General features: G+C 31.6%; 1 protein-coding gene across 5 annotated transcripts in view; it reads right to left on the reverse strand.

Annotated features, from left to right (window-relative positions):
- LOC134831791 (dystrophin, isoforms A/C/F/G/H) overlaps positions 1-15051 on the reverse strand; it is a 204789-nt gene that overhangs the window by 144579 nt on the left and 45159 nt on the right. For all 5 annotated transcript variants that reach the window (XM_063845641.1, XM_063845617.1, XM_063845624.1 and 2 more), the window contains 2 exons: positions 13253-13473; positions 11226-11331 (listed from right to left, as the gene is read on the reverse strand). In XM_063845641.1, coding sequence (XP_063701711.1) covers positions 11226-11331; positions 13253-13473 — 327 coding nt within the window. The remainder of the gene's footprint in view (positions 1-11225; positions 11332-13252; positions 13474-15051) is intronic.

The raw sequence follows: 15051 nt of genomic DNA on the forward strand, positions 1-15051 counted from the left end.
CCTCATACACTGTCGGGAATAACGGATCCCGAGCTGTTTTAATCAAGCAAAGTGATAATGAGAAAGGTAATTTTGTGTATGTTTATAAATTGTGCGATAATTATTTTTTTTTATTTCTACGTTAATTTTATGGCAACAAGGACGAAAATAACTACGAAGATGGAAACGACAAGGCAAAAGTGTGGCATCGCAGTGAGAAATGGTAAATATTTAAAATAAATATCCTGAATTAAAAATCATTAACCTGTAAAAACATAAACAAAACATTTCCAAGTAAAGGCAAAGACAAACAGAAAATTCTTCGAGGCAATGTTTGCGAGAAAATATTTTCCTTGAACTCTCGCTCGCATCATTAAATAATTTTTGGTGTACTTCCACTTGTTGTTGTCGCCTCATACACTCACCAAATAAATGCTAACAATTATAATTGATTGATGCCCGTCATTAATTTAAATGTTAACGATAAATAAAATAATTTGAAAGTTTGCGGTGAGAGACGGCAATAAAATATAGTTTGGGAATTAAATGTCCCTAAATACCAAAATAATGATATCTTTATTTTATTTCATTTCATTTTTGAGTGGATCCCTTTCGGAATTGAATATTGAATGTTTTTGTGGCTTCGTTGTCATCAAGTGGAATTATTTTGCTGTTAAAAGCGATTGTAGGTCATGAAAAGTAATCGCTTTCTATTAAAACGAAAAATCAATTTAGAGACGAACACGAGAAAATTCTTTCGCATTTTTATGTAAATCGATTTGTTAAAAGACAGCTTATCGATAGTTTTTTTTTCAACACTTGACCGTTTCTTAGTAGTTGCGCATTTCATTTCATTTATATTGGCAATAAAATTTAATGTGAATGTGATTGTCGTCGCACTGTTCAAGTCAATGAGGATGATTATTTTCTATGAAATGGAGTATCTATTGTTTCGATGACTGTCATTCAGGTCGAGAGAGTGCAATTCAGAGTTACTTTAATGATACACTTCGAAAAGTGGGTTGAGAGATGCGTTACTTGAAACTGATCGTAGAGAAGACAGAGCTTTAAATTTATAATTTCTCATCTTTCGTTATGCAAATCATTTGTTATCTGCCTCATTCTGTCTCGTTTCTTGTTCGAACATCCAAGGGATGAAAAACGGGTCAGATTGATATCTTTAAAGGGATCAGATGGACTCCTCTTGAGGTCAAGTTGACCCATTTAGTGAATTTTCTAATTTATTAAGATTAGTTTAAACTTTATTTCAGGAATCGATCTGATCCCATGAGCTTAAGGAATCATCCTAAACCCATTTTGAGTTGGTCATCCGCAGGCCCTGATAATCAAAATTAACATTCAAGAGGTTATCTGATTTCTTTATGAGGGAATTGACCTCTCAAGTGATGAAAATAACCTCTTGAATGCATACATTTCTTAGGCTTGCGGATAACCAACTCGAAATGGGTTCAGGATCAAGTTCATGGGATCAGACTGATTCCTGAAATGAAGTTGAATTAATCTTAATGAATTAGAAAATTGACCTCCCGAGAGATAAATATGATCCCTTAAGGAAACAATCTGACCCGTTTTTCATCCATAATGTAAGAAATGTTTGCTCCATTTCCTTTAATTTGTTTATCTATCGTTATCAAGTGTTTTCCTTGGCTGCACGACATGCACAGAGCGCATAAGCTAACAAGCTTAAGGCTCAATTTACAGCAAGAAAACAACAACAAACACAATTAGATGTTTTCTCATTCTCTGCGAAATGCATTGTACTATGACGATAACTATGGGAGACGTTGCAAGCAACATTTCATTCAATTATGCACATTTAATGATCTAGATATATATTTATCTCTCATTAGTTTTGCTTGTTTTATCTCAACTGCTATAATATTCCATCATCATCATCTTCGTCTTCCTCAGCGTCTGACATCGTTTCGAGGAATTGAAAACACTCTACATTAAATTTTAAAATACATTTCTAGCACTAAATTCACAACTTTATAATTTTTGTACCGAATGTTGCGTTGTGCGCTTGCATGTCTTCGTCGTGGTCTCCTGAATAAAGTGTGGGGTGTGGTATTTTCTTTCCATTTTTCCACCAACTTTAAATGTTGTTTATGTTCACAACTTTACTTGAGGTTTCTTTTTAAAAGCAATAGTTAACGCTGCATGCGTTCCTTTCGCTTGTAATGTTCTTGCTGTTGACTGCCATAAATTGCACGCAATAATCGCCGTTTGAACAAACTTTTTTTTTTACTTTATATTTATTTCAAGAGGGGGGATGAAACGATGAAACGCCGAACGAGCACCGAAAACAAGGAAAATAAATTAATTTTCCGAGTGTTTGATGAGCAAACAAGTAAATCTCATGCAATTTAAATGAATTTTTCGACTTTAACTTACGACTCTTGAAAAAAAAAAAAGAAATCACAGAATACTGTTTCCAGTAAAAGTTTGTTCATATTTTTATTTCTGTGGTTAATTGCAGACATGCAACTTTTATTTTTGTACTTTTTTTTTTGCTTTGCAACAGATTGTCAGGAGAAATTTATGTCCCAGACTGTTCAGCCATTTCTTAAATATCTGTTGGAAGGCAACTCTGTTACTTAAATTAAAGTTCTGGTAAAGAAATGTGTTTAATTTCAAGCGATTTTCCACTTGAGAGCGTAGCAAAAGGTTAAGGGACACGAAGGCAAAAGTATAGATAAGTTTTTGATTAAAAAAAAAGAAAGTAACGAGAAAATCGGTTTACTTTCAATAATAACAAAAAGTATTTTACTCATCTCACAAATTTTCCACAAACACGATTACATGGTCGTTTAAAAAAAAAGTCAGGAGAGGTAACATGTTCCTCAATTTATTTTCTTGTTTATCTTTTGTGCCAGGTTTGTTTGCCATTTTGTCATCGTCATAAGTACGTGAATGTCAAGGGGTAGCTCACGATTTGTCAAATGTTAAAAATAATATTTTTGACACTTATTAAGTCTTTTTGTCATTGATAAAAAATACTGATACTCCAACTTCTTACTAAACGAAAATGTTTTATCGTTTGTGACTTCTACTTTCTAGTAAGATAATGACTTAGGCGTTAAGGATCCCCCGCAAAAAGAATTATTTGGCGTTTTAAGAAGATGTACCAAACGCGTGCTTTCTGTTTATCTCGAGTCTTCTTCCACAAGCTGACAGGTAGATCTTCGTATTTCGAAGCCGATGAGCTTGCACAATCATATATCGTCGATGGTTATATTCTTATCAAGTGGTTCACACGTAGTTTAGCAGTGAAAACTTACGCACACTACCTGTCCCACTTAAGTTTTTAACGTAGCCAATAGTTTTTTTTTATGTTTTCTATCAATTAAAATCTCTTTGTTTGGAAGTTAATTAAATATTTCGGCGTTTATATTCATACTATTCAAATAAATTTTGTGTTGTTCTAATCAGAATTTATGTTGTGAAAAATACACTGACATTATTTTGTGCTATCAGAGAGCTTTTAAGACTTGCGTTTAATATTTCAGAGCCGGAATCATATCAAATAATTTTGTTGTAAAATCAGAGTTGTAGATCCTCTTCTTTCAGAAGGTTATTTTGTAGGATACATCTTTGCTGACAGTAACTGGGTGACTTTAAAAAAAAACTTTGCTCTTTGATAGATAAACCGAAGTTTCAATAAACGTCATTAGGATCTTAGTTTTAATTTATTTTTCGTTGAAAAGTAGATTTGAACTTATCCATGAATTAAAGTTTTTGAGTCGTCTATTAATAACGTTCATTCGTGATTACATGAGCTACCCTTTTAATCCAATAGTAAGAACATCAACATTTTGTGTCAATGATGACGACAACATCAAACTAACCAGGAAGCAGCAAAATTCACAAATGTGTGTGTGAGTGTTTATCTCCTGATGATACAAAAAGGAGCACGTCAGGATCAAGTTCATTGAATTGTAAATTAAAGCAGGCATCAAGAGACTTGTATCTATCTAAATAAATAAACAAAACAAAGTGAAAAGACATGTGGATGAAAACAGATAATTTCATTTGTACGAATTTCATCACGAAAAGTAACCAAAAAATGTACAAGAGAAACTTTTTTTCTATTTCTGTTGACATCACTTTCAAATTAATTTAAATACTTGGTTTCCGTATTTCTTTTGTTGAATGACGTTGGCATCAAGAACATCCTCTCTCTCTCATGCCATTATGATGATGATGAGGATGTTATATCGCAATCACTGACTATGAAATCTTTCTTTTCTTCACTTCTGAGAATTTTTTTTCACTTCCTTATGAGTTTTGAGTTAAATGGCGATGATGATGATGATGTGGTTAACGTTACTTTTCATTCTTTAACTTTTTTTGTTCGTTTTTTTCGAGCAAAAACACAAATAAATTTTGGTTTCCTTTTATTTTGTTGTTTTTCATTTAATTTTTTTGAATGGTCTCATTTATTATTTAGGCACACAAAAATAAAAACACGAAGGAATGAGACCTTTTGTGGTATTTGATTTTAATGAGCACTTTACATCTGATGCTTAGTTACAGACAAGCTTTTTTTTAACAACTAAATAATGAGGGAAAAGCGGTCAACTTGCCATGAAATATCTTAAAAGAAGCAGTCCTTAAGTGTTTGTTAACGTAATTCCTCCGGGGAATTTTCTTTTTTGAGTGGAAAAAATAATTTACTTTGATTAATATTTGCTTACGGACAACTTTCTCTCAAAAGAAGTTCCTTTTTGCATGATTTTCCCAGTAAATTCAGTCACATTTTCGACATTTATCTCCACTGACAATGACATATGAGTGAGTCAACAACGACGCCTGGTTACTTGAAAATCCGTTTTTGTAAAATTTCACACGTGCATCCATTAAATCACTTTAATGAGACTCCGGCAGGCAAAGAGTTATTCCTCTAAAGGGGGAGATTTCCGGACGTGAAACTTGCTTGGTTCTCATTAAACATTAATTTTCCGACACAAAACACCTTTCCAGGTCAGAAAGCAGGTCTTTTTAGCGTTTTATATTAAACTTTTTTTTTTATTTTTGCTAGATAAAAACTATCACGTCTCACAGTAGAAAAAAGAGCGAAAAAACATCATCATCATCCATATCGGAGTAGCTCCATGCCAACAAACAGACACCAGCCACACTCGATGATGAACAGTATGAAAATTGCTGCAATAAATCAAAACACTCGCAACATATATAAGAACCACATGTACCGCTATGCCGCCTTTTGTTTCGTAGTGGAAAAGTTGTTCGTTAAAGGCACGCATAACGTGTGGTGTGATGATAGTAAATATGTGTTTGGTTCAGGATATTGTGATACAAAAAAAAAATATATAAATAAAAAGTGAACATGAAAGAGGAAAAATCGAGTGAAGTAGACGATTTATTGGATAGGACTCCCTTTTTAGGTTGTTGTGGATCAAGGTAGGTGTTTCACCTTTTAAAGTGCTTTAGGTCGACACGTCAGAAGCACTCACAGCGGGTGAAGATTTCTTTTTTTATGATAAAGGGTCGTTTTTATTATTTATTATGATATCAGCGGACACTTGAATATCTTATGGTGCAATTCTGTACAAAGTGAAACTAATTTGATACATGAAAAGATATTAAAGTTACTGTGAAATGAACAACGCAGCAGAATTTCAATGAGATTTGCCACTCGCATAAGAATTTTCATTAGTTTCTAATTTTTTATAAAATTTTATAGAAAATTAGTGGACCTGTGAACTTCGTCATACCCGATGAAATTTTCTTAGCTCTAGAAATTATGCAATCAATATTACATTCAAAGCAAATAAGCATGTTTGCCGTCCAATGAAATAAATTTTATTCGTTCTAACGAATTTCTTTAAAATATTTCTGATTTTTTTGTTCCTAAACCTTCTCAAAGATTATTCTGACTCACTACAAAAATTTCTTAAAAAATTCGCAAAGCAGGACTTGAGTTATAGCGTTACAAAATTTGTATGGATTTTACAATTAATTTTACATACTAGCAGTTTTTCATAAGGCTTACAAATCTGGACTTCAAAGCAACCAAAATACCTTCCTTTCACAAAAAAAGAATCCGAAACGCAATAAAAACTGTTTTCATACCTAATCATGGTCGAACAAATCTAAAACAAAAAACCCAAAAAGACGTAGGTAGGTAATAAACTTTTTCATACGTATTGAGCTTCAATGATTTATTTTCCGGTTAACTTTTTGGTCTTCTAATCCAAAAAACAACCATAAAAAGTTATTGATTAGACGAAAAAAAAAGTTTTATGAGTTCTCTTTTTTGTTTGTAATCCACCTTCTCACTGAAATTCGATTTATATTTCAAAGCAAATCGAAAATGAAATGAAAATCGTCGATAAAACGTTATTTCTACTTTAATATTTTTCAACGTTGTTAGCAATTCCATAAAAATAAATATTTTAATACTTTTTTATTTTCATTTATTTAAACTATAATAATTTCGTTTTATATAAAATTCTCTTTTCTCATTTTTCAGCTTCAATCACCGACGAAAAAAGGATTTGGAAAAATGAATGCTCGTGAAAAGTGGGAGGAAGGAAAAATATACAAAAGGAAAATTATTATGAAACATTTAGCGTTTATATTCATCCTTTTATGCTCATTTCAAGTTTGTTAAAGTTTATTTTTTTGCACTCGTTCAAATATTTAATTTATCTACGCGTCAAAAATATCTATAAGGGTGGAAATACCGCGCAGAATGGTGGTTGCCATGTCAAACGGGGTGGTAGGAAATGTAGAAAAATCTTAATCACTGTAATTAATCAATTAATCACGTAACATTTAACTTCATTTACGGCCAAGACAAAAAAAAACTGAGACGTTATTTTTTTTCTGGCACGTTAATGAATCCGTTTTGCTTGACGACGACACCAACTGTGCCTTTATTTGCAAATCAATTGGAAAGAAATCAATAACGGACACAAATCCCAGTTATGCCGGGCAGCATGAGAAAGAGTCAGAGCAAGGTGATTACAGGACAGCGAAAAATCGAACATTTACCAACAATTTAATGTTGCAGTAGTGTAGCGACTCTCTTTCATTTCAATTTTCCAATCAATGAGCAATTTTACGCTGGAAAGATGTAATTTTTTGTGTAAACATTGTTTGTTGTGAAAATTGATCAAGGCTCAATTCAATTATTTTCATATCACGGCAAGCATGATGTCCGATTTTGTCACGCAAGTGTAACCTCAGACTTCAATTAAAATGAAACTAACGGTTCTAGCGGTTGATTTTTGCCTGAGCTCCGTTTTTTATTTGAGATCAGGAAAATTTTTCTTATTTTTATTTGAAGAGAAAAAATTTTTTCAGACAAATAAAAAAATCCGGGGATAGTTTGCAGTTCATGCAAGTCACAACAGATAATATTTCACAAAAACACACAAAAGAACACTGAAGCACACAAAATAAATAAAATAACAATGTTGATCACCTAAAGGCAATCACGTGTTGAATTTTTATGTTTATGCCACTTCACTTCCATTTCAACTGTTTTTACTTCATTTTTTCCGTTTAAACTCACGTCGTCGTTTATTTGGTACCGACGAAGAAGAAAGATTATTTATTTGCTTATTCAAGGCAAAAAAATAAATAAATAAATAGAAAAATAGTCGACCCAACGAAGTATGAAAAGTAGAAATAAATTGTGTAGCCTGCCAAGTTAAATATTTGTAGGAAAAAAAAGCTTCTTTTCTATGATTAACGATCCACTTTTTGAAAGATGACTATCGAGCAAGCCACTATTTCCCCCTTTTGCCACCAAACTAATGGAATGGCAACAAAGACACATAAAACACAGAAAAAAAAACACTAATTAAATTTGTATTACATGCAATTAAGGCGATAAGCAATATTAATGAGAGTGTGTCAGAAACGTTTTCACTTACGACATATCTTTACTTTATGTGGATGGCAACATCATGATTACTATGAGCATTTCCATTAATTTTTTTTTCGCATTTTAAGCTCTTTTTTCTCTCCTGTGTTACTTTTACGACATTTACATTCATCGTCATATACACTGTCGATGTCATTTTTGTTACAACAACAACAACTACCGACATGAAGACACAAATTTTCATGAACTCGAGCTAGGTAAAAGATACCTAATATGTTTAAGTATGATGGATGGATTATGGTTCTTATATATTTTGTCAGCTTCATCTTTTCTCTCGCTAACTTTTCTTTTCGTCTCTTTAGTAAAAGGCTCTGCTCTACGGATTGCAAAAGGGGTGAGTTTCGTCTGAAGAAGCATTTTTTCATCTGTGCATAAAAATAAGCTGCATAAAAATGAGCTAAAAATAAAATGTTGTACATCAATTTGACCTATCGCTTATGGCATACTTGGTCTAGTGAAAGGACGAGGGCAAATAAAATTTTTAGGGACGACATTTAAATAATTTTTCTGTTCTCCTTCAAAAAACAGGCGATTATCGGAAAAGCGTCGAACTTCCTGAATCCAAGGATATCACGTATGGGGTTGTTTTTGTCGATTCTTGCTTGTTGTAGTTGGAATGTCAGGTCGCCTATCAGCAGGTGCCAGTTCCAAAGAATATGGTCGATCGTTTCGTAGCTCCTTCAGCAGTCACATTTTGACGAGCCTACGATTGTGATGCGGTTTAGATGGTCGTTGATGCGGAGGTGGTTTATCCGTAGAAGCCTCAAGTAGTCAAATTGATCTTTAAGAGTGACGTTAACTCTTTAAGGTCACTTCAAGGTCAATAATCAATTAATAGGTTAAATTGACCTCCTTTGGAATGGACTATATCTCCAGCCCCAAAATATTAATTTCTTCAAGAGGTTGATTGATTCCTTATGAGGTTAGATTCAAAAAGGAATCAAATGAACCTCTTGAGGCAATTAATTATTTTGACCGGGAAATGATCCATTTCGTCAATTCCAATGGAGGTCAAATTGATCTCTTAAGGAGTTATTATCACTCCTAAGGGATCAATTCGACCCCATTGAACTTAACAGATCAATGTCATACCTTTTCAATCCACAGGGTAAAAATTTGTCGTTCACTCACATCGTCACAAAAGAAACATTTTTTTATGCGATTGTAATGAATGTCATAACACTTTTCTCTCGTAAAACGTCGTACTTTGTTCTAATTTGGGTGAGACTTGCGACTTGGGGAGATGTAATCGCGAGAACGAGGTTACTCATAGGGTACAAAATTCTCAACAACTCTCAGCACAAAAGGAAACAAATGATAATTTTAAACAAATTGGTCACTTGTTTGTGCTTTATTTGTGTCAAATGTCATAATAAAATTTCTGTAGATCCCTTTTCATCTTCTCACCATTTGTCTTCTCTGTGTCTTCATCACCGTCGTCGTTTTATTCATTTGCCAAAACTTGGCATCTATGTAAATGCCCAAAAATCTAATAAAACTGAGAATCTTCATTATTATTTATTACTACAAGTTACGACGAAGACGACAAAATACTTTTATTTTATTTTTTTTGTGCAATAAAGTTTTTCACTTCCTCACCAAAATTGCAGCACAGAAAAAAAATCTTTTCTTTTTGCTCATTTTCTTCTGTATAAAAAAAATTTTGTACGATGAATTTTTCCAAAGTATTTTAATTTTAAAACTTTAATTTGCATAATTTATCCACGCGTTGACGTTGTCCTTTACACAGAAAATTTTCCAAATAAAAGCTGGAAAGCAATTCAGAAATTAAATAAAAAAGAGCGAATAATCATTATTATTGCAAGTGTAATGAATATTTACCGTTCCAGCATCCAGCAAAGGAAATGATGAAAGGACAGCAAAAAAAAAATGCAAATTTCACACCAACATGTTTTTTTTTTTTGCATATTTTTGTGAAATGCTTGTAATAACGAAATAAATATCATAATAATAATAACAACATTTTTTGTACATTTTCTTCAGCACGAGACAACAAAATGCAACGCAAACACAACAACACCTGAGCAATTTTGTGCCATTTCTCTTTGTATTTAGCAATCAACCCCCCATTATTACTTTTTGTGCTGCCTGTGAATGCAAGGTACGACACTTTGTAATAATAATAATAGCAACAACAACTCAACATACAAAAAATATGAAATATTTTGTGTGCAATTTGTGAACGCAGTAATTGTTGTTACATGTATCACTTTTCCGTAGATTTTAATGCAAAATGAAGTTTTGAATAAGGGTATGAAGTCATGGGGGCTCAGTTTTGTTATTTATTTGAGGAATTTAATTTTTTATTGAATTAACATCAATTTTTATTTTAAAATTTAATTGACAATAAAATTTTTAATTTATTTAAAAAATATTTTTATGTAACTTTTTCGTTATTGTCCATAAAAATAAAAAATAAAATAAAAAGAGGTAAATAAAAGATTTTTGAAGATAAAAAAATATTAAATAGGTATGTTTAATAAAAAATTAATTATTTTAAAATTTTTGACATTTTTTTAAAGGCCAAAAGTCAAATAAAGATATTTTGAGCTAAAATTTATTTTATTTTAGAAAATTTTTCAGAAAAAAATGATTTCAGAGAAAAATCCAAACTAGGTGATTTTTTTAATTTTGCAATAATTTTTTGACAAAAAAATAAAAGTTCAGAATTAAAAAAAAATAATTTTTATAGTTTTCTATTGCTCTTTATAATTTTTCATATTTTTTTTTTTTTGAAGTGATAGGAAAAATTAATTCAAAATAAAAAAAAATCTCATAATTTTTCCAAATCTGTCGAAAAATTTTTCCAGAGCCACATCCACTCCTGATCAAAACGCAACACAATATCACCCAACTGCTTCACAGACAAAACAAATGTCTTACCATGTAATAAAAGACATCGTCTCATGCAAAAACAAACTAATAATTAGTTCAGTTCAGGCAGTCACGTCATTACGATAATAATTTTAGTGATTTATGGTTCAATTATTTCATGAATATGGGAGCAAAGCGGGAATTTTTGTTGGCATGAATGAAAAATTTGGTGCAATTTAGTGGTTTTTTAAGCGCAGTTTTTTGCAGCGATGAGATATTTTTCATGAATGAATAGCAAGCAGAGTCGACATATGGCAACGTTGGTTATAAATTAAATATTTTATGGCTAATTGGTAAAAATAGTTTCCTGTATGCACTAAAACACGATGAAATATTGTGAAAAGTGATCCTTGTTGTTTTTTTAATCGCATTATTTTTTTTTTTAAGAAAAAAAAATAAAAAAATGACTTACCTTTCGTTTGGAGTTGCTGCCGATTAGCGTCAGTTTTAAGCGCTTCCGCTGTGTGTACAAGCTCATCCAGTTGCGGCTTCTTGAATTCAAGTTCACGTAAGACACTCTGTGAAAAAAAGAGGGAAATTTTCCGTTTTTTAATGATGTGTGTCTAAATGTCGTCTGCGTAAAATATGTTCGGGTTGATTGTCATTCTAATTATCGTTTTGCCGAAAAATATTCCAAAATAAAATAATGTTTATTGCGATATAATCCCTTTTTCCACATCACATATATATTTTCGGGAAGGTATCCCCATCCACATGGTTAGGAGCGGAGTGCACAAACATTTTTGAATTTTCATTTTATTTTATGTTATTACCTCTAACCATACAAATAAATAGCGTCGTATGCGAAACAATAACAAAATAGTAAAATGAAATGAAACGAGGGGGTGTCCTTGTGCATTTTCATTCACCTATCAGTCGTACGAACGTGCCTGCGTTCGGGACACATAATCGAAGGGTGTCTGTCTGTGTACTTATTTGTAGATCATCATAGGCATTCAGACAGTCGTTACTACTGTTACAGCAGCACACACGTTGCCGGTCGGTATATTAAAAGAAAATAAGAAAAATCGATATTTTTCTTCTACGACATTCTCTCGTTAGTTGTTTGGCTTGAAAAGTGTAAAATAATATCTGCTTCCGTGTGTTTGACATACACTTGAGAGCAGGACCAAAAGTTAAACAATTTTTTTCTAACATTTTTTTTTTCGTTCGGTGCAGATACGTCGGTAACATATGTTCGGGCACGCAAGTGCTTCTAATATCTTTCAAAAGAAACTTTTAAATAATGAATTGAAATGGAAAAAAGGATAGAAGAGAATCCTTTTTTCATCGTAAATTGTAGGAATTTCATATTAAAGAGGATTTTTTTATCGTCGTTTTTGATGTCCATTTAATAAGGAGAGGTTCGTGTCCTTGGTAAGGATACGTTCCAGGACTTCCAATATCACTTCCATTATTCCAGGCTGGATGCCGGTTTTTATACACGTACACGGTACGTTGTCGGAAATTATTTTTTTTTTGCACTGGGATTTTTCGGAAATTATTTTTTGCAAGTGGGGTTGAGTGACGTGAGTGCCATGAGTGACGCGAGTGACTGCGAGTGCAACAGGTTATTTTGTCGAATATTTTCGCAGCAATTGTCCTTAATTTCGGGTAGTTTTTATTTATTTTTTAGTTTTTCACCTTTAGAAATTTTTTTAACATTTTTTATGCAAAGTCTTTAATAAGGATAATGAGTAAAAATACTCGATACATATTTTTTTCTATTAATTTTTTTCATTAATTCATTGGCAAATTGGGTCCTTTTTTACTAAAGACGTTTTTTCAGTTTTTTGATAATTTTTTTCTGAATTTTTGATAAAAAGTTATTTTTGAGATTTTATAAAAAAAAATCTGAAACAAATTCGTTAAAGTCGAAAATTCTTTAAATTTTTATTTTATTTTTTGGCTGGCAGAGCCATTAAGTAACACAAACAGGCAGTGCCCAATTACATGTGTTCACATATGATTAAAAAAAACTATTATCAATACAAGAGAACATTAAAGAGATTGAAGAACATAAATATCAGACAAGATAGACATAGAAGGTAAAATAGTAATTTCAAGTGTACGTCTCAAAGCTTCCGTATCCGTGCGCCAAAATACTGACGATCCATTGCTTCTTGAACACATCAGGAGTACCATCAAAGATGTTGCATCCTCCAAAAAGATTTAAAAATTTTTTGGTTTTGAGTTTATCAGAATAGTTTTTTAAGTACCTATTTGTGACTTTGAAATCATTTTTGTTAATTTTTTTTATTTAATTTTAAAATTAAGTAATTTTAATTATTTTTAAGTCTTTGTTGAATTTTTTATGTTATTCTTATGATTTTTCAGAATTAATTTATTTTTTAAGAAAATTATCAATTAAATATGATTTTTTTTTATAAAACGAACATCTTAAAAAAAAAATATTTTTATAAAAATCCAATTACTCACCTTTTGCTTCTCGATGGCTTTCAAGATGCCATCGATGTCACCCACGGTCGACACCTGTTTTCGCAACATTTCTTTTTCCGCGAGCAGCCAATCAGTCACTTGCAAAATGGATTTATCGAAGCTGGCGAGAAGTGTTGCTGTGGGTGGCGATGACTTAAGTTGCTGTTGCTGCTTGGTTCTTTGCAAGAAAGATCCCGGAACATATGGCTCAGATGCTGAATCTAAAAAATTGTAAGAAAAATAATGAAAAATTGAAGAAAAAAAAATTAAATAACAAAAAAAACATTGCACAAAACTATCCTGAAAATCCCAAATTGTAAAGCACACTTTGCATCGTAAGTAGCAAAAGAATTGTCATGAGTATGTCAGGAAAACAATGTTCCTCTGATTGTTATGAGAATTGCAAGGATTCCAAAACGAAGGATTTTTTTTTGCGTTACTACAAGACTTTTCTTGTTTGTTTCTTGTTATAAAATTGCATGAATATAATCATCATATACACATCAACACACACTTATCCTCATTTCACTCGCTCTCTACATAATGGATTGAGGATACAATTGCAAGTAGGTACAAGCTTCAGTGCATTCTCAATTGCTGTTATTATTGTCATCGTCGTTGTTGTTGTTGTTGTTATTACTGTCTTTGTACAAAAAAATCACAACAAATTGAGAAGGGAGGCAAATTTTTTTTTTACCTACAAAATACGACTTTAAACACGTTTGTTTACAATAAAATAACAAAAAAAATAGTCTTTGTCTCGTCGTCGTCGACAACGTACCTACGAGAAGAATAATCAAATGCAAACACTTAAAAAATCGTATCAAGGAGGAAAAACGGATGTAACTTATTGTTCATGTCTTGTCTTCCGATCCTTTTCATTCCTTTTGCTGTGGAGGCAAAGCTTTAAAAGGAAAGTTTAAACCGGAAAAATATTTCATCATGTCAAATTTCTGGTCAAACAAAGGCAGTAAATTATATTTTTGATGTCATTTCTGAGGCATTTCTAATCTACAACAGCAGCAAGCGACCGACAATCGTTCTCATATTTATTTATTTTCCTTTAAAAATACAAAAGTGAGAGACAATTTGACATTATTAAAAACATTTTCCTGCTGAGAGAGGTACCTAGTGGGAAATTTTTACCTTGTTCTAGACTTTTAGGGTCTGAAATCAAGGGTCTTAAAAAATTTTCTTAGCTGATTTTTAATTTATTTTAAATTTTTTTAATTTTTTTTTTCAAAAAATTTAAATTTTTTTAATTAATTAAGATTTTTAATTAATTTTTCTTTTTAATTTTAAAACTTAATTATTTTAATTATTTTTTTTATTTTTTAAAATTTGTTTTCAATTTTTTTATTTTTTTTTTTATTTCAAATTTTAGAAAATTTGTCGAAAAAAATTTTAAAAAATTAAAAATCTGGCAAGAAAAATTTAAAATAAATTTAATTTCAGACCCTGAAAGTCTTAAAAAATCTTTCCAAACATCCACTGGGTATTGATAAGGTTATGAGCCAAATGTTCGCAGCTATGTCTCTGTTGTTTTTTGTTGTTCCAGTTACACGAAAGACACAGCTGTTTCTGATCTCATATAAAATTCCTGCAAAATTTCCGCATAACTAGACACATAAATATTATTTCAAACTCTCTTTTCTGTGTGTGACTCGTTTACTTTTCCCTCCTTAATATTCATTAAATGAGACAGAAGACAGATTTTTAGCACAGTTGCGTTAACATTAGCGAATGAATTCATAAACTGGATTATGATAGTTAATAAACCCCTAAACTGACAAGAAAAT

This window comes from Culicoides brevitarsis, chromosome 1 (assembly GCF_036172545.1).
Source record: "Culicoides brevitarsis isolate CSIRO-B50_1 chromosome 1, AGI_CSIRO_Cbre_v1, whole genome shotgun sequence".
Taxonomy (NCBI): Eukaryota; Metazoa; Arthropoda; class Insecta; order Diptera; family Ceratopogonidae; genus Culicoides; species Culicoides brevitarsis.